Source organism: Pollicipes pollicipes, unplaced genomic scaffold (assembly GCF_011947565.3).
Source record: "Pollicipes pollicipes isolate AB1234 unplaced genomic scaffold, Ppol_2.1 Scaffold_5724;HRSCAF=6776_pilon_pilon_pilon, whole genome shotgun sequence".
Classification (NCBI taxonomy): Eukaryota; Metazoa; Arthropoda; class Thecostraca; order Pollicipedomorpha; family Pollicipedidae; genus Pollicipes; species Pollicipes pollicipes.
This window is the reverse complement of record NW_023596746.1, coordinates 1818524-1834316: the sequence shown is the minus strand read 5'-3', so window position 1 is coordinate 1834316 and position 15793 is coordinate 1818524. Positions and strand designations below refer to the sequence as shown.

The following is a 15793-nucleotide window of genomic DNA, read 5'->3' as shown; positions in this document are numbered from 1 at the left end:
AGCAGCCAGCTGCAGCCAGCTGTCTTGGAGCCGCAGTAGGCTCGCATGGACGGTCAGTTCCCACGTCAGCACACGTATGCTGCCGTGAGAAGAAGGCATCGGCTGTTGCAGCCAGATTGGCTGCAGAATGGGTGTGGCAAACGGTCCCATTCGCCATTTCCTCCATTCTTCCCTCATCGCGGCCGCAGGATGGACGCAGTCGTGTTGCTGTCACGTTCTGTCACGTATGTCAAAAGAAGCAAATCGTCCCTGTCTATATTTGACTCAAGAATGCGCATACTAGAAAGCGCGCACTATGCGTACTCAGTGATTAGCTAGGAAATGTCAACTTCCTCCGCACTTTTGAGGGGGAGCGGTCTACGACGGCGGCCACTGTCGTTACGAGCTTTTGAACTTTCGAACAGTAGTTACGACGGCGGCCAGATCGTCCGGAGGCCATTAGATTTTCCTTTTGCTTGGAGACTTGCGCGCAGAGATGTTTTGCACTTGAACTAAATATAGTACAGAAATAATGAGCTAGTGGAGCTGAAAGAAGCAATGAGAAAGCCACTTGTTAATCGAATGTCACTGTCGCAAAAGGGTATGCAGTCTTCTGACTTAACACGAATTTATGTCTGTCACGTTTCTGTTCCTAGTTCCAACCATAAAACGAACTCTAGGATCTTGGTAGCAATAGCAATGCCTTATATCATCCACACATATTGCGTTTTGGATTAAGATAAACTCACGGTGTACTTGCGACGCATGGTGCGCAGTCGACACGATCTCGCAGTTCCCGCCCGATCCGCACTGCATCGTAGGCGCGGAGATTATCGACGCTTCTGCGCATGCACAGTTTATAAGCTTCTTTGTCATTGGACGGGCGCCTTCTCGAGGGCGTCGAGGAACGCCGATTCGTTACGGAGCCGGTGTGAGTCGGGCTTTAGTTCTAAGGACATGGTTATCCGAACCTCAAGATTTAGTTACACCTGACGACGGCCTGACAGCGAACTGGCCGAAACGCTGCGTACATACCAACGTACCAGATGAGGACGGCGAGAGTCCGACGAGTTAACCCATCTGAGTTCGATGTCTTTTACAGTTCAACTGTGGATGCTCCAGTTGGTCCAGTGGGTGACGCTTCAGCAAACTTAGCCCTGCCTCAGCGACCCGTACCCTGTGCCAGTGGTTACGCCCGTGCTCCAACAAGCGAGGTGATGCCCCAGTGAGCTGGACCGTGTCCCGCGAGCTGAACACCGACACAAGCTCCTCTATTCAAGGCTGCCGATCTGGACCGGCTTCACTCCGGTGCGATGGAAGATCGCTGCGATGCTCTCCATACCGCTGCTGTGCATGATCGTCTTCACCCACGACACCCAACCCAACTCGGTGAGTGGACACACAAGACCGTGCCTCTATCTGTTTCGAGGAGCCTTCAGTCGCGAGAGCGGCTTACAATCTTATAAAAAATATAGCATTATAGCATTCAGCAGACGCCACCACGCATCGACGCTTACTCCGGGACGCGCTTTCAAGATCACGGATTGCATCGTGGTACTTCATACATGAAAGGGAGCGTTCCACATTTGCATGGGCGTTTGAACTGAAATAACCACCTTGAAGACCATTCGGTGCAGTTTACAGCCGTGCCCTTCTCAGGACCCGTACCCCTCTTGTTTCTGAGCTATACACCCGCGAAGATGTGCAGACTTTCCGTGCAGATTATTTCAAGGTCACCCAGGTATCCATGATGCCGTAATAAGTTGACTCAAGCATAATAAGTTATAAGTTAAGTAGTCATAATAAGTTAATAAGTTAATTTCATTGGCCACGCGGCGGGAAGGCCAAGAAAAATATAATTGTTGAGTCGTTCATATCTCGCATTCGTGAGCACGATTTCCAGATGCAACGGCCGCCAAATGGCTGTCAATCAGTGTTATGCAAGGTACGATGGCGTATTTATACGATGACGTATTGAGCGGTATATTTATGAAAAGAGAAACCGTGTTGTCAACAGTAGTTTTCTCCGCCTCGAAGTATACATTAGTTACGTGAGCGTGTCTCATGCTGGTTTCAACATCTTCAAACGCAGAATACTTCCTTTAAATAATATGCACTTGTGACTCAATCCACTTAGACCGATCTGCATCTGACGCGCTCGCACGGTGATTCGAATCGATCTTTTCAAGAAACTACTAAATATCTCCTACAGATGCATCAAGCACGCGAATGCAAATCTTAGATGTGCACCAGGCCCCCTACAACGAGGCAGTGACATTTGTCATATCATTTTCCGCCAGTAGGGGCCGACTACCGACAGCCTTCCTGCGTCAGGAATGCCGAAAATACAACACTTGTCTAAACGTTGCTGTTCATAAGCCGTATGGTTTGGGAATATTGTTGAAACCGGTACCGCCTAAGATGTGCATGTGATCGCAACCATAGACGGATTTAGGCCTTCAGAAGGCCAGGGCTGTGAACTGCACTGCATGATGTTTACGATGGCTTTTTCAGTTCCAAATCCTATATAAATGTGAAACAATTCTTTTGAACGGAATCCTCGACACTTTGAAAATATGATGAAAATATCAGTTATGATAAAATAACCAATTTATAACTATTGGAATGCGTTTAGGTGTAAAAGAGTGCTCCAGACAACACAGTATATCTATTCAGCAGCCATGCTTCTCAGCACGTCCTTGCTTAATTGTGTTATGGAACGCTTGTATGACGTTGAGCTGCTGCCAAGCAAGCTGTGCAAAATTTGCACTCATACTCGGTTATGGCGCTTTTCTTAAGTTATTTGACTGCCAGTCGTATCTCCGTAATAACTATGGACCATGTTCAGCTTCTTACATTGTGTAGAAAAAATATTATCATTGGTCCTAAGCTCCACATGACCTTTGGGTGGCAGAATTTGAATAACTGTCCTATGGCGTCGTGCATACTTGAATGGCTTTGCCATGATCAGCATGAAATGGTCAGTACATTCTCGCGGGTGCGTAGCTCAGACACTACAGGATTTTAGGGCGTAAGAGAGGGGTTTGCACCCATCCGAATGATTTTCAAAATGGCCATTTCAGTTCAAAATCCCACACAAATTTAGACCACTCCTTTAAGTTTCAGCAACAAGAAGCACACTTCTTTAAAGTTGCGCGGCAGTGTTTTTAGGAAATCTTAAGGGAACTGCTTGCTTGGGAGGCTTATTTTGGCACCGTCACATCATAACCATAGCTTGATTTCGCTCTTGCTCCCGCGCTCGCACTCGCACTCGCTCTCGCTCTCGCTCTCTCGCTCGTTCTCGCCGGTGCACCTCTGACTCACACACTCATGGAAAGGCATCGATGAGATGTACCTATACGTTTTCTTAAAGGCGGCGGCTTTACTCCCTCGTTTCTGTGTCATTTGTATCATTTCACGGGTTGGGTTGACCACTCGGCAACTATATGGAAGGGGGGGGGGGGTACTCAAAAGGGAAAGTAAGCTTGATTGCAGACCCTCTGAAGCCCACCCATAATTTAGATCAATAACTGTGTAGCTCGAACAATGCAACCAGGTGGGTAAGGGGTGGGTAAAAGTGGATAAGACATTGGTTGCGGGCGGGTATGGACACAGTCGCATGGATAGAGGATAGGTTGGGTAAAGGAAGCCTGACCCGTAGAATCTTCCCATCTTCATGGCGATAACGATATTGTGTTATCGCCCCTCTCGCCCCACGTCGCAAAGGCCACCTGCTTGGTCACGTATTGCACTGTGGTTGCTGGTTTCTACCACAAGTTTCTCCTTTATCGTTAGGTAATGATCGTCATGAAATATCTTCTGAAGAATAATATCAATATCGGTATTTATACATAGCACCCAAACGCATGTTTCGCAAAAGCTTATAAGCAGCGAACCATCGTATTCAATTTTATCCCACATGTCATGGTTATGTCGTGTATCTATTCACTTTGTCACTCTGTCCTTCAACCGTCGTCGTCATCCCGCCCCCTTGATAGAGCGCCAGTGGCTGTATTGGTCGTATTAGCTCTCAGGGTCCATGGCGCAACCGGTATTCGAACCCGAGCTCCCCATGTGGGAGTCTAGAGCGCTAACCACTTCGCCGTTACGCTCCGATGTTCCTTGTGTAAGCTTTCATGCTTTTGTTTCGATCTGCAAGATTCCATGGATTTAGAAAAGACGAGTTTTGTGTATCTCGCCACCACTGTGTGTACGCTCAGCCTACGCGTGAAGACTAACGCCGTAAGGCCCACACTCAACAGTGTGAAGGAATCTCCAATCACCTCCATTCATTTTCGCCTTTTCTGACGCTTCCCACTGACCAATTCCTGCGGCATTTGTGGTTGCACGGTGGCGCCAGTGGGCCGGCGCCGGCGCCAGCGGACCGCGCAGGCCACGCGGCAAATGCGAGGCGCGGTGGGGTTGTTGGCCGAGCCACCTCTGCCCGGTTAGCCTCTCACACGCTGCATACGGCGACCGGCAGCGGCGCCAGCGGTGCGAATGGGGCGCCCTCCGCGCTGTGTGCACGCCAGAGGTATAAATCACGTGGTGCACAGAGGCGGATCGTACCGGCCCCGGTCGGTGACCGGTACGGTGACCCCGATTCGGCGCCCATGGACCGAAGCGAATGAGTGTAACGGGGATCCACTACAAGACATATGTCGCTAACTTTGTGTACCACATGAGCTCCTGCACACACCGGGTATAAAAAACGACCTGCATCAGGGCACCTGGGTGCCTAGTGCTCACATCTGAGAAGCCTGCTGTTAATGGTCCAGCAGCGGTGAAATAAGCGATGAGCTCGGCCCTATCCAGACCGAAGGTCAACAGCCCGGTGAGACATTTCGCGATGCATCACTCTAACAACGAGACGAGAAGCGTTAAGTGTTACGTCAACACAGCTGTAGAAAATTTGTGTTAAAAATTATGAACCACAGCTGCACCAGCTGCGGCGTGTACCAGTGCTGGCCCACATAAGCCTGTATTTTGCCCGGCGCTAAGCTGACCCCCCCCCCCCCCATCCCCCATGGCGACAGGTGCAGACGAACTGGCGACTGGACGAGCTCCTGACGTCCGGCGCGCAGCTCGGGGACGAGGCGCTGCCAGTGGTCATGCTGTTGGACGCCTTCGCCAGTCCGCAGGCGCACTCGCACTACCAGGAGCAGTTGTGGAGCCTGCTGACACACTGTCGTGCCCCTCTTAGCCTCCACCTGGCGGTGCCAAAGCCGTATGCGTTCGAGCTGGCGCGGCTGCTGGATGAGCTGCGCGCCGATGCGGGCTGCGATCTGCGCTACTCCATCGCGCGCTCCAGCGCCGGAGCGCAGCACGGCATGGACGGCGCCGACCGCGGCCGCCTGTTGCTGCGCCGGCTTGCCACGCTGGCGCCGCTCGGCCGCGTCGTGTTCCTTGACGAGCAGGTGCTGCCGGTCGCTGACCTGGGGCCGCTGCACGCTGAGCTCGCCGCGTTCGACGAGCACCAGCTGGCAGCGGCGTCGCCCGAGGACACGGCCCGCTTCGTGAGCGAGGCGGCGCTGCTGGCAGCCGCGCCGCGCCTGCCTGACTCGGGCCTTGGCGGCCGCCTGCTGCTGCTGGACCTGCAGCGGCTGGCCACCTCGCCCGAGGCCGGCCGGCTGCTAGCTGCGCCGCTGCCGCGGCTGGAGGACGCCGGCCTGGAAGCGGACGCCGGCGCCGCCGTCGGCGAGCTGCGCCGGCGCTGGCCGCACCTCGTCCGAACGCTGCCCTGCCAGTGGAGCGTCACCCGGTCGGGGACGCCGCGGCCGCTCGACACGCTCTTTACGTGTCGAGAGGTGGCGCGCGTCTACAGCATGGCCGATCGCCATGAACGCTCCTGGGAGAGAGGAGCCCTGCAGCGGCTGCAGGCCACCCAGAAAGGCCAGCAGCCGACCGGCCAGCCAGACTGATGGATGTGATACAGGGATGTGATGCAGGAATGTGACGGCCTAAGGGATGCGATGCAGGGAAGTGACGGCCTGAGGGATGCGATACAGGGATGTGACGGCCTAAGGGATGCGATGCAGCGATGTGACGGCATTAGAGATGTGATACAGGGATGTGATGCCCTGATGGATGTGATACAGGGATGTGACGGCCTAAGGGATGCGATGCAGGGATGTGACGATGCAGGGATGTGATGGCTGTGAGCTGTTACGTTGGCCGGGCCTGAGCTTTAAGACCAGTACGATAATGGAGCGGAAAATTCAGCTTAAAATACCTTCAATTCGACGAGATAAAGAAAAGTGAAAAAGGTCAAATCTTACCATTGTCGGAAAAACATATATTCTTGAAGCATTGCTACTACAAAGCTAGTTCACCTGTTCATGCCACTGTCAATGTGTGTTTCGTATGTTTGACACATGAAGCAAATCGAAGCTAAGTTTTTTGGCTTTGCATGGAGCAACAAGGGTCATACAATCAAACGCATATAGCTAGCAAAAAACCACGGGCGTGATCAGTTGAAATGATGGATACTAATGTTTTTTTTCTTAAGAACATGAGATTAGCATGGTTCAAACGCCTGCTGATGTTAATTTGAATGATGGCGATTTGAAAAAGATGAAGCCGATTGGACGTCTATACATAACTAACAACAACCCAGTGTGATTCGCGTGCTAACATATGAGGAAGAGAGACTGCTGGCTACTGGAAACAAGATACGAAAGCGATTTAAATAGTGTTCCATGTTTGTACGGAGTTTCGCACTGAAATAGCCATATTGAAGATCATTTGGTGCAGTTAACCACCCTGTCCTCCTAGCTGCGCATTTTACACATCAACTGCATGGTGAAAACCGACTATGGCTGAGAGCTTGTACCAAAATCCAGTGCTTATGACGAATATATTGGCGGGCCGGGTGCAAATGTTGTAACAAACCTCTCATATTTACATGTTATAGGCCAGCAGTTTTTGCCTTATTCCTCGTCGAATAACCAGGAGAAAGGAGCGATAGATGTATTTCCGTCGCCATAGTCAGAGTCATAAATGTGTCATGTCGGCTACGCCGGCTTAGCAGCTTCACTTGCTCCGGGGTGTCATATAGCATCCACCCTTCGGGCGCCTAACTCTACAGAATCTTGTGCCCTTCAGATACCGGCCGAAAGCATGAATTGAGAGGCAGATTGAGTGTGTTAACGACGTAGAGTTTGTCAAACATAACCAAAAGGTTACGACCACGATAATCGTTGTAGCGTTAATGTCACAGTTTAAGACGGCATGCAACATTCTCTTCAACAAGAGCTAATTTCAAAGTGAAATAAATATTTGCAGACCCAGTTATTGCATGGTTTAAACTAAACTAACTTAAGTTTCGCTACATTTCATGTCAGTTTGTTCGCAACTTTCCGAGCGTTAGTTAAAGCGGCTTTCGTGTGCCTTGAGTGTGCAGTGACACAGCGTTCAGATGCCCATCCTCAATGAGACGGGGATGAGCGTTCCAGTCGGTGCCCTCTGAAGGGAGACATCGTGAGAGCAACAATAACGCGGCAGCGCTTAGCAGCGATTGCTCGCCCCGCATGCAAACGGCCGATTTGTGGGCTTGGCCGAGTCAGGCGCAACCATGTGCAGGAACATCGACGGCAAGGGTCAGATACGACTGGCCCAGGGGCATTTCGGAGAGGTCGCCGAGCGAGGGTGCCTTTGGAAAACTGTCCCTCAATAAAAGTTAACTAGAATGACACAAAACTACACACTACCGAAGCCACAATGTTTCGCTGGAGCTTTTGGTGACAGCAAAGCACTTATTCACGCAAAAAAATAAAACCGCAATCACGCAGCCCATGGCCAAGCGTTCTCCCGTGGCCCTCGGAGCAACTTAAATGCTTTACATTGAATGCAAAAACAAAGACGATGGCTAACTAACAAATTACAAGAAAGCACGATTCGACACAGAATGAAGATATCGGTATATGATTCACGGGCAAATTACACACTTCTTAGCAATTTTGAAGTTGCAATGAATTTTACGTCGCCTTCAAAGGCAAATTAAGTTTTGAGAACACGTTAAGAACAGTAACTTCGTGATCCAAGGTCTGCTGATGGCTTTTTCGATAAGAACAGTGAGTTATGGCTCTATTGTTGATTTGCAAGCAATATTGTTCATCGTTAATTGTCGGGAATACAGAAATAATATTATTTCCATCCTTCATGCTGCAATGCGGTTTACCGATCAAAGTAATGTCTTGTCGATACAAATGTTATCTTATTTTGCTATCAACACTGAAGACGTTTTATTTATCATATTGTCACGCTATACTCGATGACTTACTGGCGTGTTGGGGGACGGGCGAAAAGCCTCCTTCTAATAATTGTTATAGCGCCCAGTTCGGGGCAAGAGATTACGGAAGGAGGGTCTAGTTTTAAATGATGGTGTGAATGATGATGTTGGATTCGAGCAGTGTACAGCACGGTGCACCCCTCATCAGTAGAAAAAGTCCAGTAAAGGCAGACGCACAATTACCAAGTCATCAGACCGTGATGCTCAGGGGACGTAACGGCGTGTTTGACAAAAAAGGGCGCCACTTTACGCACGTATAGGCCAAGTAGCCAATGATGGCCAGGGCCAAGTAGTGTAGAGTAGTCATGTAGGTCTGCCTCAGCGAACACTACACATTTTGTGCAGGACGTAGTCCATGAATTTCACTGAGATTCGTCTCAGTGTTGTCACTGAGTAGCGCTGCAAGCGGACTGTCAGGATCAGTTGCTGCTGTAACATTTGCAGCTAAATGATTCTTATTAGAGTCCCACATGTGCTCTGGCATGACATTAGTAGAGCAATCAAGCTTTCATAATTAAATGAGCGTAAGATGAGACCAGTTGCGCTAGGTTCAACATTACAATGACACCACACCTTCAACACGCTCGACATACAGTTTACAGACGAACGTGAGCAAGAGCAGACAACAGTGCTGCCACCTTGAAAAGCGGCAACCGAAGCGTTGCGCCACCAGGCGGTAGGTTTCTTAACCACTTGGCGTCCTTCCGTAGATGGGGAAGAACCGATCGACGTCGGCTTATTTCTTCATGAAATGCTGAAGAACATCGATTGGCAGTGGAAAGATTATTGTTGAATTCTTTTCGGCCGATATGGTGTTCAAGGTCTGCAGATAGCGAAGCTGAAAAAAAAAACAGAATAACACGTGTGGCGGACAGTAAATGGGCAAATCTGCTCGCTCAACAAGACGGCTTGTTCTCACGCTGCACACATTCAAAGTGCAGCACTGAGTATCAGAAAAAGTGTTGGCAATAAGAAGACATTCGGAAGGCATAGTTACACTCAGAAGCCTGCTTATTTTGCTGCAAGCGATTGGCTTCAGGGAGAGGCCACGATTACGTGTGACGTCTGCCAAGTTAAAATAGACACCCGAATGCCACCAACTTCGCCGGCGGCGGCCAGCGTCCGATCTTGCAGCCATTCAACCATCACCCACCTGCAAGGCGCTGGGACTCTCGTCGAGAACGTCGGCCGCCTCTCGGAGTGCGCGCGACGCTCTGTGCTCACCCTCGGCGGCAATAAACTTGGCACGCGCCACGCGGGCCGCCTCGGCCTCGGCGGCCATGGCGCGCTGCAGCTGCAGCGGCAGGCGCACGTCCTTGATCTCAACCCGCTCCACTTTGACGCCCCACGGGTCGGTAGCCTCGTCCAGCGTCGAGTGCATCTGGTGCGAGATGGCCTCGCGCTCGGCCAGCAGGTCGGCCAGCGACTTGGTGCCGAGGACGTTGCGGAGCGTGGTGGCGGCCAGCAGGCGGGTGGAGTGGCTGGAGGAGCAGGGGGCGCCCGTCAGTCGGGCGGCGGTGACTCGGCTGCCGTGCCGCACGACGCCGCACGGCCTGCACCAGCTCTCGCGGATCAACCAAGAAGCCAATAATATTCTGAGAGAAAATCGCTTGGCTTAGTTTATGGAGCTCTCGCCGGAGAATGCCTAAAATGGCGTTGCACTTAATTATCCGTGTTTTCTTGACCAATAGCCTATCTTTAATGAACAATATACGCATTGTTCATAGTTTCTTATTTACTGCTGCTTTGTTTCCCTTTTAATGCATCCAGCTCCTGTTTCCAGACGCACATTCAGTACCCACAGCTCCCAGAACGTTTAGTTATCGGCGCTGGGCAGCCTGTCACGTTTGCAAAGCTCGAGAACATGATGAGACGCTTGGGAATCCGGTACAAGATGACCCCTGCTGATCATCCAGCTTGAAATGACATGCTAGAGAACATGGTAAAAATTTAAAGTACTCCGTAAATCAATCCCAGCATTGCAATGTTCTGGTGAGACGCACTCCTCATACTATGGCAGGACACAAACCTTCGAAATTCTTCTAAAGCGAGCTCTAAGAACAAGACCGGGCGCCGTGAAACCAGACCCCAGAGAAAACAAAATGGTCGAGAGAGCGGTGCGGCTGGCCCCAGCCGCAGCCCCGACACGATGCCTCGCCGCGGGAGATAGTGCGTTTTTCGGAGGTCCAAGAACCAAAGCAGCCAGGACTTGGGTGCCAGTGACCATAGGTGAGTGGCTGGGGCCAGTCGGGTACACAGTGGATGCAGGAGGACATAGGCACAAGACACACATTGACCACCTAGTGAGTGTCGCAAATCCAAGCTGTGAGGTCGAAGCCCGTTTGTAGTGTGAAGGGACGAGGACAAAAGGGAACAGGAGTACAAAGACTATCACCTGTATCCCAGGTTCTAATCAATGTTGTTACGAACGTAATTGGGTTGAAGATTTCCTGCGTCATCCCGTGAGGGTGAGAGGTAATGTTGTGTATTTGATCAAATGTAGCAGTAGCGTGAGCAGGAGTGGTGTGCGGCACGTCATAAGAGATCGTTGCAGAGAAAAGAGTCTCGCGCGGCCGTCTAAGTCCAGCATGCTATCGATGTACGTGGCCCACGTTAGCTACTCAGACATTAAACGGTTCCTTTATTGCTAAAAGGCACCGCAAGTCCAGGTACCCTGCCCAGGACATCCCAGGGTCCAAGGACATGTCGCATGGCACGTGTGCAGTCGCCGGCTCGTAAATCGCCTGACGCCATCGCTCTGTCAGTAGTCCCGCCCGGCCTGCAGTCCGTGCGTCAGCCGGTGCCATCTGTCATCCCCTGGCACCGGCCCGGCGGCGCCGACCTCCCGCAGCGCCGGGCCGAATGGCCCGCTGACCTGCCCCCGGGAGACGCTGCCGACGCTGCCGACTCACCGTGACCCGGGCCGGTCCAGTCCGCTGGTGGCTGAGGACGGAGCGCCAGGCGCCCGGGATGGCGGCGCGGTGCTGTGTTGGCCGGAGCACGTGGGATCGGAGAGAGAGAGAGAGAGAGAGAGAGGGAGAGACCAGGGCCCAGGTAGAATAGGGTTGGTGCGTATGCGTGCTCTGCCTTCACTCAATTGAGATGAATCCAAACCAGACCTCTGAAACTGTTGAATGGAAGGCAATCGCGGCAGCTTTCACTTCCTGCAACAGTTGCATTCACCCAACTATCTACGCCACGCGACAGGCAATGGCCTTTTCAGGTCATGCTTGTATAGACGCTTATCGGTGCAGCAAGCGAGCTTGTATAGAAGCTCATCGGTGCAGCAAGCGAGCTTCCGAGCGGCTCACCATGAATGCAGGGCGGTGAACGTTAGACGCACCCTGTCCTACAATACCGCATGCCCAATCCTCACTCTCCCCCTTCCTCACTGTACCCCTCTCCCCTCCTCTCTCTCTCTCTCTCTCTCTCTCTCGAATCAATGTTGTCAGCCGGAACCCCCAGATGATTACTTCGCGCCGCAACACAAGTGCGCCACTTCCAGTCAAATTACCAGGACCGAGCCGGCGCATCGATCACGAATCTGGCGCACCGGTGGTGGTGTTGCAGCCTGCGCAAGACCGTCGGATAGGTAGAGCACCGCAACGCGATCGAGCGCACCCGGACTGAAAATTAGCCAACTAGGGAACGTGGGGGGAACGAATCATCTGCGGTGTGTCGGCCACCGTAGCTTTAAGTTCATGAGTTCATCAGGTGTGAGGTCAACAGTGCGCAGCCGGGCTCACCTGTAATGGTCGATGCAGGTGACCGCCATCACGGGGTCGATGACCCGGAAGTAGATGACGGCGGCCACGGACACCGTGACGCTGTCCTTGCTGAGAATCTGAGAAATGGCACATTTAACAGCGCAGTCCGGCGGTCTGGAGTTGGGACAAGGCCGTGGCCGATTTACACAGACATTTCATAAAGATTACTCAAAACGGAGCATTTTAGTTGCCTCTGCAAACTGCTCACGGTTATAAAGGCAGCTAACGCGAGACCGTGCGTCCTTTTCTACGCAAGACTGGTGAAAAGTCACGGTACTCTGTTTGACAACCCTCAGCTCACCACCCGATGCATGGCAGCACTGTCGCAGCACTGCACTGAGTTGCAGGGAGCTTAAGCTCACAGCGCACAGTCATGGGGTGAAGCCTTCCAGTGCACGCCCTGCAATGGCGCTCCTATTTCCGGGTGCTGACGGGTCTCATTCGAAATATATGACACTGGAGTCACGACCCAGCCAGGCACCTCGCCATCAAAACACTCACAGCTGGAACTGATCGCGGAATCAACAGACTTGTCATCTCTGCGGCGTTCGGAAACGACGCCATGCTTCACGCTGTACGTCGCAGGGAAATGTCACGTCAGACAGGACGTGTTGCGAATTTGTCAAAAGGTCTTGATTTCCGATCGGTAACGTGGTGCTCTTCCCGGCGCTGAATTCGAGTATCACCGTAAAAGGGACGAAATATGACAGTTTGTCCACAAGGCATGGTTCGATTTTTTGTTTTACGCCAGCGATTATGAACATTTTGGGATATAACTACAACAGCAATACAATAATAGCCAAAGCTCCGTTTTTCGACAGGTGGCGGTACTGCTTCAGCGCCGTACGATGATGGCCGCGATGGAGCCGTTTCTTACGGCCAGCAACAGAAAACACGTGGTTTAAAGATTGAAGAAGCATGTTAGCAGCCCTGGGTGTATCCCGTTCCTAGCGGTTCATCCACTGCTGACCATATAACCCTGGCTCGCGATGTACTTTGGCATTCATGTCCGTTATTTACATAACATTTGTGTGCAAGCATCATGTATATGCAATGGAAATTATACCCAAGATCGCATATTTAATTGGTTGCATTCATCACCTCTTCCACTGCAGCAGTTGCACAGTGAGCCGACGCCCGTGGCATGCAGCAGTTGTACAGCGAGCCGACGCCCGTGATATGCAGCGGTTGCACAGCGAGCCGATGCCCGTGATGTGCAGCGGTTGCACAGCGAGCCGACGCCCGTGATATGCAGCAGTTGTACAGCTAGCCGACGCGCGAGATTATCACCATGGTGATCAGTTACAACACTAGGCACACCCGTACCAACACTGACTTTGAAGCTTTCCACCAGCCCTCGCGCAGGTCAATAGCTTAAATTTGAAATCGCCCAGAAACTAGACCATACCGTCTTTTCGCTGGGGGGGGGGGGGGGCGGGCAAACCTGAGCAACCACGCGTGATTTTTCGGTCATGGCGGGTCAAGGCCGTCTTGACCTGGTCGAGGTAGCGCTGTCCGAATGCTGTCCTGATGAAACTGGGGCCATGGGACCGGTCAGCACCAATACCGACCCCTGCTGCCTTTACTGTGAGCTTCAGGACGTGCTCTTCATGCTGGGTGTGTCTTACGTAGCCGTCTTCAGAGTCCCATGATGGAATTCCTGGACTTCGTTATCATCCTAAAACTTACGTGGGGTGCATCACCCGTGTGGCCTTCCAATGCAGCGTGCCTAAGATCCAACATCCATGTGCATGTGCTGGAGCTGTGTTTTTGGATCGGGCGTTGGCAGCGCAGGCGGGCGGTCCTCACCAGAGCGCCGGCCTCAGCGCTGTCGCGCTCATCCCCTCGCGCATCATGGTCAGCGTAGCTCTTTCCTAAAGCGCCATACATGCGATTCTGCCCAGACTGTCCCGCACCATGCTCAGGGCTTTGTCAGTCGGTGCTTGATGTCGTCACCTCACCTGGTCACGGGTGTTGCGAGACGTCAAAGGTCACTCTTCACAGCGATTATGACGGACACGCGCACACGGGCGACGTGGCGTGCCGGTGTGGTCGGCTCGGCACTGGCGCACGGGTCGGCCATGCGGTAGTGCAACTGCCTCTTCCCCCTCACTCAGATTCGTGACGGCACCAGCCTTGTACTAGTGATACCAGTGGCTGCTTGTACCAGCGTACCTGGATCAGATTTGCGCGCACTCTCCGTGCGGCGCCGGCCAGCAGCCACTGACAGGAATGGCTGGTCTCTGCCACCAGGCTGAGCTCGCCCGGCAGGGCGACTTTCTGGACTTCGCTCAAGTGTACACACACACACACACACACACACACACACACACACACACACACACACACACACACACACACACACACACACACACACACACACATATATATATATACATATATATATATATATATATATATATATATTTATATTTGTATATGTATATATATGCATGTATATGTATATATATATATATATATATATATATATATATATACATACATACAGACACATATATTTATACATATATATATATATATATATATATATATATATATATATATATATACGGTCAAATTCTACCCATGGCCATCTGATGCGACAATGTGATGCGACAACAGTGTTTGACAAAACCGTACATTTCTGAGACAGTTTATTAGCCAAGTCAAGCTAGGATCACGGCTGGCTTCATTGACCTTGTGTCATGTTTGAGGTCAGAACGAGGTAAAAGCCAAACTAGTTTTCACTACAGAAATTGTTCTATGAGATAGTTGCTTTACGCTCATTTTGAATGCATTGATCAGAGGGACTTCAAGAGAAATATTATTTTAACACTAATTGAAAATCAAGGGGGTCACTAGCTTTTGATGAACCGATCAATTTTTTGTTTGAAGGGCATACTGCTTAACGTAATCCGCCATGCTTATCTTAATAAAAAGTTCGCACGTTTTTGTCAATGGTGACCTTTTAAAGATAAACACGATCACTGACTTTAAAAGAACACCAGTGACCTTTTGCTCAGAACAGGTGCATGTGGTAAAGGCGGTTCCATGAGGAGGTTTGGAGATTTGGTCCTGTTCGACTTTGCCTGACCCAAAGGTCATGACCTACATATCTCAAATTTTACAAAAGCATGTTCGCACGAAGGGGTATCCGTCCTGAGGATCTGGTGTCTTTAGATCTCTTAGTATCTGATATCTCAGAAGGTCAATTCCCCTCCCCCCCCCCCGCCAGAGCTCGTCGCATTTAGAGGAACTGTTTTTCATTTGAAGATTATATTGAGGCCAACGTCAGATATGATGAAATAAGCTAACTTGCAACTATAGTATTTGTCTACTTTTAAGGCTAGACGACTGCTCTAGACAACACAATTTAACTATTTGATAAACATACTCCCAATTGTCAATCCAACCAGACTGGCCTTCTCAGAGTCGCCACTGCAGCTGACAGGCTAACTCGCACAGTACTTAAACTTGCCGAGAGGTGGTGGGATTTGCTGGAGTGTCTGTTGAGCGCCGAATACCGTTAGGTGTTCGTGTTTTGCCCCTTTCTCGTGATATTGTTTGCATATTTGTTGTCATTTGGTGTAAATTTTTGTATCGAACATTTTCATGCTTAGTTGTGACGCTATTCGTAGGCAATTCGACTTCCAGTCGTAGTTCGGTCATAACTCGTGCCGCTGCTCAGGCTCCCTCATTATGCAGGACAAAATGTGATTCACGTTCGACACACACAACGCATTACTTCAGTTGACGC

The 15793-nt window shown here is 51.0% G+C and overlaps 1 protein-coding gene across 1 annotated transcript in view; it reads right to left on the bottom strand.

The window, feature by feature from the left end:
* Nucleotides 1-5904: 5904 nt before the first annotated feature.
* Nucleotides 5905-15793, bottom strand: part of LOC119103707 (mechanosensory protein 2) — a 29053-nt gene continuing 19164 nt past the window's right edge. Inside the window, exons 4-6 of the mRNA XM_037227337.1 lie at nucleotides 12016-12113; nucleotides 9423-9750; nucleotides 5905-9107 (exon numbers count right to left, since the gene is read on the bottom strand). Coding sequence (XP_037083232.1) covers nucleotides 9006-9107; nucleotides 9423-9750; nucleotides 12016-12113 — 528 coding nt within the window. The 3' untranslated portion in view covers nucleotides 5905-9005. The remainder of the gene's footprint in view (nucleotides 9108-9422; nucleotides 9751-12015; nucleotides 12114-15793) is intronic.